Source organism: Sordaria macrospora, chromosome 7 (genome assembly GCF_033870435.1).
Source record: "Sordaria macrospora chromosome 7, complete sequence".
NCBI classification, from domain to species: Eukaryota; Fungi; Ascomycota; class Sordariomycetes; order Sordariales; family Sordariaceae; genus Sordaria; species Sordaria macrospora.
This window is the reverse complement of record NC_089377.1, coordinates 1,762,456-1,774,814: the sequence shown is the minus strand read 5'-3', so window position 1 is coordinate 1,774,814 and position 12,359 is coordinate 1,762,456. Positions and strand designations below refer to the sequence as shown.

Sequence of the window (12,359 nt, the reverse complement as noted above, 5' to 3'; positions counted from 1 at the left end):
AAGGCAAGTGGAATGAAAGCGCAGCAAGAGAGGAAACGCAGGGCGCAGTGGCCACCCCTCCACCGTACCTCTACTTGCTGTACCTCTAACATCCCTCTGATCATATGCAAAGGCAATGCAGTAAGGGAAACTCGAACCCTGCACATCACTTGTCTCCAGGCTCTACCAAATACCACCCTACCACGCCGACCACACACACGCCCACCCCATACCTTGCCCGTACCCTAGCCCTTTGTCTTTACGCTCCCCTCCTCAGCTTGCCCGGTCCGTCTTACTCAGGTCCACCAGTCCTTTTTTGCTTCCTTGCCGCCTCCAGTGGTTTTCTCTCTTACCCACCCCCCTCCCACCTCCATGGTCTAATCGACTTGTCAGCCGTTGTTCCTTGTCCAGGACATCGCGGTCGCACTAGGCACACGACTCTCAGCTTCCATAACTGCTTTGTCTTACCCGTTCACGCGACCGATCCGGGTCCAAGATAACCGTCTTCTTATACCCATTGGAACAACATACCAAGCGACTTTAACGGCAGTGGATCGTCGTCGTCGCTGATCACCTTTTAAGACTGGGGCCCTTCAAGCCCACGACGCATTGAATTTGAATAGCTTCCCCCACATCGCCCTTCAAAAGAAGGACAACGTGCGTACGCGCGATGGATTCCCTTACGCGCACCACCGCTGCAGATATCGAGGAGATGGCGTAAGTCAAGCATTTTTTTATACATCACTGATCCATTTGAGTTTGATATGGATCGACACGTGTGCGGGAACCGGAGCGGTGGGCCCTGTCGACTGTCTCGGACAGGGCATTGGGGATGTTTGTCACAAACGACATGGACTGCACATGGGCTAACACACGTTGTTTCGTGCAGGGAACATTTGCATCGCATAGGAACAGGAGGCTCTCTGAAATCCCCAGCTCGATATCATGACTCGCCCCCACTACATGAACGGCATGAACGGCATGAATTCTGGACCGAGCCGCAGGAACAGCGACGCAAGGTCGCATCCAGTGGTGGCTTCTCTCCGTCCCCGTCGCAGTCATCCTACCTTGCCGACTCCAAGGAGATGGAATTCGGTCAACATTGGACTCCGCTGTCCAACTACAATGATCCCGTCTACGTCCCAAGGTCCGCTCACTCGGTGCGAACGCCTTCCAACAGCGTATCCTCGTCGCTCCGGAAAGACTCGAGGGCTTCGGACACAAGGCGACCATCGCAGTCAGCTGCCAGCTACAGCCTGTATCCTCCCTCCTCTCCTCCGATAACAAAACCTCTTCCACCACTTCCCCTTAACAAGAACTCACGCCGTGTCTCTTCTCATGGTTCATTCGATGGCTCCGACGCTGCTTCCTCCTTCTCGGCCTCCCGCCTCTCCCAGGCTTCCAGATCATCAAAGGCTACGTCATCAGGTCCGGACCGCATGTCGAACGATGCCTTACCACCGTTGCCAAGCCCTCTCTTCCCTTCGCCCCCTCTACATCAATTCCCCATGCCGAGTGAAGAACGACCAAAGCCCAAGACGAGGCCACGAGCGGGCTCCGCAGCCATCGATCTGGTGCCCTGGAAACACATGATCTCGAACGACAGGTCTACCAAAGACCCCACTGTTTTCTACTTCGACGTTTCGACTACCTCAGCCACTCTCGCCAGCAAACATGGAAACAACATCATCAAGGTGTGGTCTGTGGGCAGTGGGGTTTTGCAGAGCACGATCAAATTCTCGTGCTATACAGCCGCACAAGCCCGTTCGCGCGAATACTTTGTCCGCAGTCACGCCATTCTTTCCGAGCCAGCAACCATGATTGCCATTGCCACAGGTTTTGGCGACACGCTTGAAGTATGGGACTGGGCCAAGAAGAAGAAGCTCCAAGCTATCGATAAAGCAGATCGATGGGCGGCCGTCAGGACCAGTGTTTACGAAGCCGGCTTCAGCCCCTTAGTTACCTACGCAGGCGACGCCGATACAATCGATCTTTATTCCGTCACCCAAAGCAAGAAACCTTTCGCAAAGAGCCGTACCATTGAACTTCGCAAAGCCAACCTCCCGGTCATTCCCAAGTACCCCGAGCTTGCATTCTCTGCAACCGGCCCCCTGCTTGTCGCCGCTTCTGGACCACGACCGCCTCGTCTTGGTCATCCTCCTCCCGAGCGGGAAACGCTTCTCGTGGCCTGGGACGTCGGGGACCCTGCGGATGATTCCCATACCCCATACAAGTGTGTGACACCCTGGGCGCATACTGAACTTGACACCGCCTTGCCGTCAGGTCTAGCAACTTACGGCTCCGTCGCCGTCTCCATCTGGATTCCAGCATCATACCGCGCCATGCCCGTCCCCGCTGCACGTGGTGGGAATGGGTACAATCTGGCTCCAGTCCCTGTTCCCTATCGCCACGTTCTAGTATGGGACTTTTCAGCGTCCTCGACAAAGACCTTCCGTATCCCTAACGCGATATCATGTGTTAGTCCCGACTGTCGATACGTGGCATATTGCGATGCCACGGGCATTGATTTGGGTGGCCGTGGGTGTCTGGTGATCCTAGATGCCATGACCGGGGCGGAGTTGTGGCGCTGGCCGGACCCGGATGCTGGAGTCGTGGAAAGCGGGCCAAGGCAGGGGTACGAACAATTGGAGGCATTGAGCAAGGTTACCGAGTTGTCATTCTCGACAGACGGTGGATTCCTGTTTTTGGGAGATTCAGACGGCGGCTGTGGTGTTTACGAAGTCAGAGAAGCGACAGCAGGAGCAAATGGGCAGAAGCTAAATGTCAGGCCCATAAGGTGAACGGACTTGGGAAGTCAATGGCTTAATCTGCTGTGATCAACCCCTGGGGAAATGACCATGGTTGGAGGTATGCGATTGGAACGTTGGATGATGCTACGAGATACGGAGTTGCTACGATGTGGATGACCGGAAAGAACTGTAATAGCTGGACAACCGCGGAACATCGGCCGACGGTATACGGTCTTTTGGATATATAATGGCATGATATATGTGGATACCCTGGTAAGTACTGACGGTTTGGAGATAGTTCAGATATAAGATGGCAGCGAAAGACTCGTTTATTATTCCCTTCTTGCTAAATATACTATGCATTCAACATCACCCAAGTTGTTCTATGGTTCCTCACGGCTGATATTGGAGAATATACCTTTTCCGCGGACAGAACCATACCGCTCTGTGACTTGTCCGCTGAATGACCCGACTTGACTATTCTACCCATCTGTCACGCACAGAACTCCCGTTCTTCATCCGTGTCCACAGACCCTTCCCAGCATTCTTCACCGCACCCCTTCAAACATCTCAACCTGCTTGAAAGATGACTTCCCGCTGAGGACTTGGTGTGCTTGTGACGCGAAGGACCACGAGGGATGAACGCTGCCGCTGAGGTTCTGGTGACGATTATTGTCTCAAGAATGTATCTAAACTGATTCTTTGAAGCTTACAACGTGGTTGCAGTGTTGTGACACCAAACAAACTCCGGTCCTTAAACAAACCCTTTGTTCGACAAAGCCTGAATAGACTCTGAATAGGGGCTCATTGGCATGGACATACACTCTATTAATGGTAACGATGGAATTTGAGATGTTCTCCATGTATTCTTCATTTATCGCTAGATTTGACTCTGAGAATCTCTCCTCTCTTTTCACCCGTTTTCTTGGTGAACATTTTCAACCCGTTTCCAGCCTGAACAACAAATCGCGGCCTGGGACACACTCTGCGATTACACTCATCATCACTCATCAATACCAAGATCAAGACTTCTTCCCACACGAACACCAAGCAAGCAACGATGTCAATCACTCCAATTCTTCTCCTCCTCTCCTTCCTCTCATCGAAAACCGCCGCCGCACTTACGCTCGAGCCTAGGGGCAGCGGACCCAACGGCGCTGAGGAATGGACCTGGGAACACTACCCTCCCGCCAGCGTCGCCACGGGGGGAACCAACAGCGGAGCCCAAGCGCAAAGCTTCTCCTTTGCGAAATGGGTCGAAGACGCCCGAAACGGCAAAGCCATGAGCCCCAAAGATGCCATCGCCGCTTACAAGGCTGGTCAACATACTAAACGGGATGACAACAACAATGACAACCCCTTGTACGACGACGACGACGACGGTGATGAATTACCGCCCTGGTATTACACCTACGGTCCCGGTGCTGCCAGAAATACCACTGTAGGTAAAAGAGAGTCCGGACCAGCCGGACCAACCTGCTACTACCACAAAAACAAGCGGCCCCTGGTCGAGGACACCTTCACGCTCGTGTCCGGGATCGCGTACCACCCGGAAATGTATTACATTGGCAAGGACGAAGGGAAGGATATCATACACCAGTCCAACACGGCCAGATTGAATGTTAGGAGCGTGACGGGGCAGAAGTATGGAGTTAAGGGGACGGATATTGCGAGGGCGGGCGGGTTGATTATGGATTATTGGTTGGTTTTTCTTTGCCTTCTTTATTCCGTCCCTTCTTTCCCTTCCCTTATGCCGAGGTAAGGCGTGAAGTATAGTGGGCTAACGGGTGGTGAATCATGAATTATAGTACGTGGAAGGGAAGAAGTGGTGGAGGAGAGTACGCCTGGGGCAATGGGTACCTTTATGTCACTCTTGAGCATACGGGTAAGGGGGAGAAGACGATGCAGGAGAATTTGATGATCCCATAAGTAGGTAAAAGAGGAGGGAGTTGATTGATTGGGCCTACGAGAGTGGGGGATACGAAGACGATATGGCGGGAGAGCCAGAGTGGCTGGCAGATGGTGGTGAGCAGAGAGAGAGAGTAAGAGCGCTGCTTGAGGTGCGCAGGGAAGATGGTATTGTTTACTGTAATGAGGAGGGGAAACGAGTGATTTGGGAGCCAAGGTTGGATATATCCCCCGAGGAAGGAGGTTGGATTGTGCTTTTTCCTTCATTCCCGGCTTTTTCTGTCCTATTTTTCCTTTTTTTCTTTCGGTTTTTTTTCTGAAAATTCTGTGTTATTATTTAGTTCTGTTACCTAGCCTCACATGTCTTTTTCTTCCCTTCGATGGGTTGATCATCTTCCGTCTCATGAAAAATGATGCGAATGTGAAAATTGGAGATTCGCAAAGAAGGATTCCATCGCTTGGAACGCCAGGCAAGTTACAACAGCGTGTTTTCAGGAACTTTCTTACTACCTCTCAAGTAATGTGTTTGATTGGATTACACTTTGGAGTTGTTTTTATCCTGTGATGTAAATTGGTGAGAATACGAAGCAATACGGTCGTGACTCGATGTTGGACGGAGGAGCATGAATGCAGGCTCGCTACAAAATAGTGAAATGATGGCCGAACCAGGAACGGTCACTGAACAACCTTTCTTTATAAGTACGTCTTGGAGAGTTGAGATTGACTTTAACAGATTGCCAAGGGCATCCAATATATGATGTCCTAGTTGAAGACTCGATGATGGAACTAGAATGGTGTGCGATTCTGCACGGGCTTTTCCCAGCCAGGCCTGTACGTGACATCTATTTCCGCCCCGCTGCACACGAAAGGAAGAAGGCACACCCTGATTACGGTATGGAAGGAAGCCATCACGACGATGCACGTAACAGAGGGAGCAGAACACTGTCGAGGAAGGAGGGCATTTCCATGGAAAGGATAAGCGGATAGCTGCTTGAGAGCGCGGTTGGGGACGATACCCAGGCCTCCTTAGGCCTCTGCAACAGTTTTCTGCCCACACGAACAAGCACTCCAACACATGTTTAAATCAATCTCTTGTGTATATCGCCCTACAATCCCTGCGATGCCTTATCTTATCAATTATCTCATCTCTGATAGATTGCTAACGCTGTCACGTGACAACCCCCATGTCACTCAGATGGTCGGCAGCGGCAATGCTAGCGCGGTGGGCAAGCACCATGTTTCGCCTGCCGCCAACCTCACAGCAGCCAAGGCCCAACCTCACCGTCACCGTGAAATCCCAGGGTCCAACGAACCAGGAGAACCAGCGACTTATCCCCGCCCATCCTAACAAGCCCCTAGCTGGTGAGCCAAGATCAACCCCCTCGAACAGCAACCCCTCCTGTCCATCACCCCTCTTCAGCCCCTCCTTTAAGCCCCTCGTCAGTCTTCACCCCCTTTTCCATTGGCGTCTTGTGACTGGCCGACAAGCTGTCTTGAGCAGTTGAGCTTCCATGAGCTACCAACGACATCCGACGAAAGGTGACAGAGCAAGCAAGAAGCTCTGCAGGAGCTCGAGCGGATCTCTCGGTTGCCATCGTGTGATGAGCAAAGACGTTGCCGGTTTGTCTTTTCTCGTGTTTACATCGTTATAACGGTATCTTGTTTCGATCTCGACAGCTCCAATGATCGAAACTGCCAGGATTACGTCACGGGCGAAGCTCATTTCCAAGTCTAGGGATCCATAATATGCCACTCGGGATGAACAGCTCCTGTCAAAGGACAACCAGGCTGGAGCTTCTCAACTTCAAGAAACTATCAGTACATAGTAGGAGAGCTCGGAAGAGCTCGTTATGCATGACCTCACTACTTCGGAAAAGGGGGATCAGAGATCGCCATTGACTCGCCATGGGATGAACGTCGTCTCGACTCTCTCTCTTGACATCTGACGAAGCTGGCAGGGGAAGCTCGAGATCTCTCCACCACAGCCCCTTCCAGATCCCCACCCCTTACGATGTCGGGCTCCATTCACGATCCACTTGCACTGGGACGGGGAAATTGCGGTCGAGCCCCTCGTCGAGCACCCTGACGAGCTGAATGAGCTGCTCAAGTGGAAGCTACAGCTTGCGTTAGTTACCCGCTGGTTACCACAAGTCGAGCCAGTACAAGAGACACGTCTATCGATGCTTGTGCGAGTTGGTCGGTGTTTTTGTTTGAACAAGGCTTTCATTGCTATCATGTCCAATGTCTGTCCTGTCCCCCAAAGTACCATTAAAGATTATGGTTACAAGTATTTATCCCTATGTCATCCGGACAGTCCCTTTGCGCCGCCCGTCGCGAATCTCTTCGCGTGTGTGTCCTAGACACTTAGATTCCTGTAGGGGGGAAGCAAGTTGTTAATACTTTACATGTCTCAAAGTTCAGTGCTGGCTGGACGGCAAGTAGACTTACTGGGCCGGAACTCGCCGTTGATGTTCTCAACGATCTCGGTCAGGTTGACGTCGCGGGAGTGCCAATCGCCGTTGCAATCCTCGAGCTCGGCGCGAAGAATGGGCTGGTCGTCGGCACCCTCCTTGGGGTCGAAAGAGATGTTGCGGGCGGAGCCGGTGAAGTCCTGACCACCCCACTGGAAGTGACCTAGAGAAGAGGAACCATGTTAGCATCCTGTCCGGCTCTTGAAGCTTGATAAGAATGAAGATAGCTTGAACTACTCACCATCGTTGTTTCCGAGGACGGAGTCAAGGTTGAACTGGGCATCGTTCCACTCGCCATCCTCGCGGCGGAGACGGGCATAGAGGTAGGTGTGTCCATCGCGGGACTCGATGCGAGCATCCTCAGCAGAAAGGTGGAAAGACATGTTGATGGTGGTTGTTTGGTGGTGGTAATAGGTATGTGGTGGTGGTATAAGTTTGTGGATGAAGTTTAGAAAGACGGACAAGCAAGTGCAAGTTGGGAGAAGGGGAAACCGCCTTCTTATACACGACGGAGGACGGGGATGGAATGATCTCCTTGTCCGCGTGGGTCGGCCAATTGACCGCCTCAGCCGTTTGTATGTACACACCGTGACAGCAAGCCATCACCCATCAGGGTTCTCCCGCCTTCTCATCCTCGTGGGGTATGACAGAAGAGGTCCCGCGATGAAACCCACCGCCGCACGCCATGATGCGGTCCACGACCTGTCCCCAGTGCCCCACACTCGACTCTCTCTGGGTTCCGTTCTCTGGATTGTCTGTGTTGGCATCGAGGGGACACTTGGCGTCATGCTTGGCCTCCTGTCTCATCCTCTTGGTTCCAGATCCCCTCCTACAAACAGCCGCCAGGGGAAGCGCTAATGAGGCCATGAGTGATGAGGTTGAGGATGAAAGTGGGGTTGGGAGGCCGCCGCGGGGTCCAACTTGCCCAGCTTGCCCAGCTTGCCCAGCTTCAGCTGCCAGTGTCCACCGGACTCTTGAAATGGAATCATGGAAAGGCGGAGGAAGCTGCGTGGCTTTGCTCAAGTTGCTGTTTCCATCTTCGTGGCACCGCCTCCTATCGACTTCAGTTGTTGACCACTCGTCGCCAAGAATTAAGGGACCACAACAGAAGGTACGGCATGGAAGGAGCCGGTCCGCCCGCACAAGGAAGGCATTACGAGTCGTCCGCATATCCGCGCGATCTGACGAACCATCGTCAGCTGGGGTCTCCCGTGGAGTTTGTTGTCTCGTTGGTTGCATCGATACCCGCCAAACCCTCGCTTTTGGAATACTTGGCATTATTTCCGACATCTACCGCTGCTTGGCATCCGCTTGGCGACTCCCTTATCTAGGGGATAGATGAATAACCCCGCACATGCCCAATCGAGGATATGGACCCAAACTCAACCCCACTTGGGCGTGACTTCACGTCTCAGCCCCATGCTTGTCTTGTATCGAATATGAGAAAACCAACCGGCCTGGACCTTGACAATGAGAAGCCCCATTGACGGCTGTCTTTGAGCACCCTGCTCTCCAGATTCCCTTCCAGATCCCTCCCGTCCTCAGGTCCCTCTTCTATTACATTACCCCACAGCCTGCCCTTCACACATCCTCACTTTTCGCCTGCTCTATCAACCGCTCACATTGTTCCACTCACAGATCGGGCTCAGACGGTGTTTGTCACTCGCAGAAGGTCACTCCAGGACCAGTGAAATACGAGCGATGATACGATAGAGTTAAAGCACGAAACATATCGGATCCTCAAGTGAGGCATCTTGCCTTGAAAGAAGTAGAAGGTAGGCAAGTGTTGATTTCAACGACAGATGCGATGCGAACACGTGGAGCTGTATCAGACCGTCGAACTCGCAGCACGGCAAGGCGATACTGTACGTAGGTCTGCGAGCGAGGGTTTATGACAGTGCTCGAAGTTCGCGTCCCTAGCAGATAGGTATATCGAATGGGCCTCATCACGTCCATAGCCGAATGGCTTGACACTCTGGAGGAAGACGACCTTACCTTCGGCGAGTTTATGATTCGACACTGGCTATCCCACCGAACATTTCATGTCGGAAGTGGTCACTGCGAGATCGCTACTCGTACCCAAACGTTGGATGAAGTTGCCGAGCGGATTTATCATCACCAGCCAGAGACATCGGTTGTCAAGGTTTTCACTGATTTTGATGGATATGATCTCAGGCGCAGTAATGGACGAATGTTATGAGGTTGACAGGCCGGATTTGGACGACATGGAACCTCAAATGGGAGTAAACCCAAGGAGCGAGCCGGACCCATGAGAGTTTCACGGAGGGGAGTCGCTTCATGACCGGCTACGAAGACAATTTCGAGACGATTGGAAGGAAACAATCACAATCACACCTCTACTCTTGGACGTCACCGACTCTCACTCAACGATGGACTCCCTTACTTCAATCATTCGCAAATATCGGACTCGACCTCAGGTGTTGTGAACGACTTGGAAGACCTTCGAAGGCATGGCGGATACCTACCTTTATCATACCGACGATACCTATCCATCACGTAACCTACCTAGAATCACACGCATCAGAGCTTCACCTCAACGAGTTTTGCACCGACGAGAACATCCAGACGAGAGGAAGCGCACGCCAGTTTCGAATTTATGTCGTCTGAGAGAAGTTCCTATAGTGCTACGAGGTAAGGTAGTTAGTTCCAGCCTGTCATTGAAAATCAACGCTTACGCTGACCTTTGAAAGAGAGATTTCACTTACCGATTTTAACCCCAAGGAGTGCCAACTTTCCTTCCCTCCCAGATTTCGCAATTCCATTTTCCTAGGCGAGATCTTGATTCCCATCCTCAACGATGTCCAGCTCCAGCTCCTCCATGTCCTCCTCCCCTCTTCCTCACCTCCGTATCACCCTCACCATCTTGATCACCTCCACGCCCACCACGATAGGCACGGCCCCTACCCCGCTCAACAGCGCTCACCTCGCTCTCACCCGGCAATCTCTCGGGTTTGCCCAGCGCGTCGAAGATGATGATGCCGATGAAGAGGACGGCGTACACCAGCTCGTACAACGACTCCAGGCAGAACGAGACGCGTGGAGGGGTTGAAGGCAGACTGGAAGACGGGACAAGAAGAAAATTGCGGTATACTACTGGTATGAGTGCTGGGTTCTCTCACACTCGATCAATGAAGTGAGTTCAAGGTGAGTTTGTCTTTTTGATACCTGCCCCTGGAGAGTCATCCTTCCCTTTCATTTGCTTCAAGTTTGCTTACTTTACTTCCATTCCCTGTGAATAGGTAACACGACTTGATGATCATATTCTCCTCAGCTACCTTATCTATTGTGGGAGGAAGAGGGACTTTGAGTTCCTTCCTCCAAAACGGATAACATCAACCGATGACATACCTCTATTGCTGACTGCCTGCCCTGCCCGTTCCGTGGGTCCTTTTGTGCCAAACACTTCTGCCTTCTTCTCCATGTCCTATCTGGCAGATTTCGAGATCTTGCAGCTTGACCAGTCCTCTCGACTGACCAGCTTTGCGGAGAATACTGCGAAAAGAGGGAGACTCCTACGCTGTGGTCGGAGGTTTAGACCAGTGTCCGCGTTAATAGAAGGTAAGGTTTCACGACTCACAATTTACACATATTTTACCTTACACCGAAGCAGCTCATCCCTTTCTCTACCAGAGTTTATTCACAAAAATCAAGGCGCCTTGGTCTCTTTAATTTATCTCTCCTTGCCTTGACTCGGGCATCAAAGACCAGGGGTTCGGAACAAAGACCGAGCCTCGAAAGACTCCATCAATGCACGTGGCAAAGGTCAAAAGGCGCCACGCCAAGACGGGACTTGCGGTATACATGCACACAACGGCGATGACAGAACTGGAAAGGGTGAACTAGTTACTATCATGCTTTAGCAGTCCTTTGTTGGGGACATGGGGTTTATCGGTGTTGCGGAATCGGCGTCATGGTTGGACTCGTGACTGGACTGGGGGTTGGACTCAAGACTGGACTCGAGACTGGGCTCTGGGAGTGAACTGGATCGGATATCGAAATTGATCATTTCTAAGGTAGGAAACTTGTTTCATGCCGAGTTCCATACTAAGGTACCTTAATTTCCCGTGGAGAAGGAGACCTTGAAGAAAAAGAACGTTTGAGGCTATTTCCACAATCCATATGTCAATCTCCCGTCAGCTTTTGTAGCACCAACCTTGGCGTTCAATCGTTACCGGGTTATCTTACCAAATCTGCCAAATCTGCCCACGTTTTTCCCAAATTAAATAAGAAGACGCCACCGAATAGCCGTGGCCGGGTAAGGACTGGGAGGGTCATTCTTACAACCCAGGGCCAGGATATGTACATATAATCGGACCTTTTCTTTTTGGCCAACGTGTCAATTTCGCCTGTTCCCGATTCAACGCCATATCCATAACCATAGCATGTTGCCGTCCGAGTCCGCAAAGGATAAAACACCCAAAATATCCCATCCTTCTCTTTGCACAAAGAGGCCTTGTTCTCGAGACGTTTCTCCTCTTTCATCACCTATCATTGCACCTCACCTCACCACACCTTATCAAAGCTATCAAAGCAGCCAACGTTCGGTCTCGTGCCAGGCCTGCCCCATTTCTTTGCAGTTTCCCTCCTTCAGTCCAATCCTTCAATCCTCCAATCCTCCAAGCCGCCAACCAAAACTCCTTTGAACCTCACTGGAAGTCTTGCTGCCCAATAGCAACCCTTTTTTTTTTTTTTGGCACTAGCGTGGTAGCGTACTAGCGTTGCTGCAGTTGCACTGGTTTTGCACTGGCAACAACCAGAGCGCTGGGTGGTGTCATGCCATGTGGTTTGCATATACGGCCACGCTACGCCATCTGACGAACTGACCTAGCGAACGAAACGAAGAAAGGAACGTGTGCTAGCGTCCATTGTCGGGGCACCGTGGTGTATGTCGGTGTGTGTGCCGTGGTCAGCTAAAAGAACCTGAAAAAGGGTGAAAAGCTTGGACTGGAGACCCGGGAGGGTGGTGAAAGAGTCTTTCGTCTTTTTGTTCTGTCAGTGTCTTGATTTTCCTCGGTTTCCCTTGCAACTTTCATATCGTTAGTTCTGTTCAAGGCACTGAGTGTTGATACACCCTCAGTTTATAGGGCACTGAATGGATCAGGTCTAAAGGAATCTCTTGCCTGTAAGTGCTTCGACATCAACATATCTTGCAGTGGTCCCTGTGATGACGTCGCTTTTGGTGATGGGCCGAAGAAACATGAAGCTGACCGATGATTCAGATATCAACAAA

General features: G+C 51.7%; 4 protein-coding genes across 4 annotated transcripts; 3 read left to right on the top strand and 1 right to left on the bottom strand.

Moving 5' to 3' along the window:
* SMAC4_00706 (uncharacterized protein) lies at positions 1 to 3,116 on the top strand. Its single transcript, XM_066089478.1, has 2 exons — positions 1 to 696; positions 869 to 3,116. Exons 1-2 carry the CDS (start codon positions 650 to 652, stop codon positions 2,778 to 2,780), a joined length of 1,959 nt encoding a protein of 652 aa, XP_065947736.1. The 5' UTR covers positions 1 to 649; the 3' UTR covers positions 2,781 to 3,116.
* A 673-nt stretch (positions 3,117 to 3,789) lies between these two features.
* Positions 3,790 to 4,658, top strand: SMAC4_00707 (uncharacterized protein; the record flags this gene model as incomplete). Its single annotated transcript, XM_003349771.1, has 3 exons — positions 3,790 to 4,170; positions 4,228 to 4,430; positions 4,538 to 4,658. The coding sequence occupies 3 exons, from the start codon at positions 3,790 to 3,792 to the stop codon at positions 4,656 to 4,658; spliced, it is 705 nt and encodes a 234-aa protein (XP_003349819.1).
* A 2,158-nt stretch (positions 4,659 to 6,816) lies between these two features.
* On the bottom strand, positions 6,817 to 7,578 carry SMAC4_00708 (uncharacterized protein). The gene is made up of 3 exons (XM_003349772.2): positions 7,350 to 7,578; positions 7,086 to 7,271; positions 6,817 to 7,009 (listed from the first exon to the last, which is right to left on the bottom strand). The coding sequence occupies exons 1-3, from the start codon at positions 7,489 to 7,491 to the stop codon at positions 7,002 to 7,004; spliced, it is 336 nt and encodes a 111-aa protein (XP_003349820.1). The 5' UTR covers positions 7,492 to 7,578; the 3' UTR covers positions 6,817 to 7,001.
* Positions 7,579 to 9,926: 2,348 nt separating this feature from the next.
* On the top strand, positions 9,927 to 10,178 carry SMAC4_00709 (uncharacterized protein; the record flags this gene model as incomplete). Its single annotated transcript, XM_003349773.1, has 1 exon — positions 9,927 to 10,178. The coding sequence occupies one exon, from the start codon at positions 9,927 to 9,929 to the stop codon at positions 10,176 to 10,178; it is 252 nt and encodes an 83-aa protein (XP_003349821.1).
* Positions 10,179 to 12,359: the final 2,181 nt, after the last annotated feature.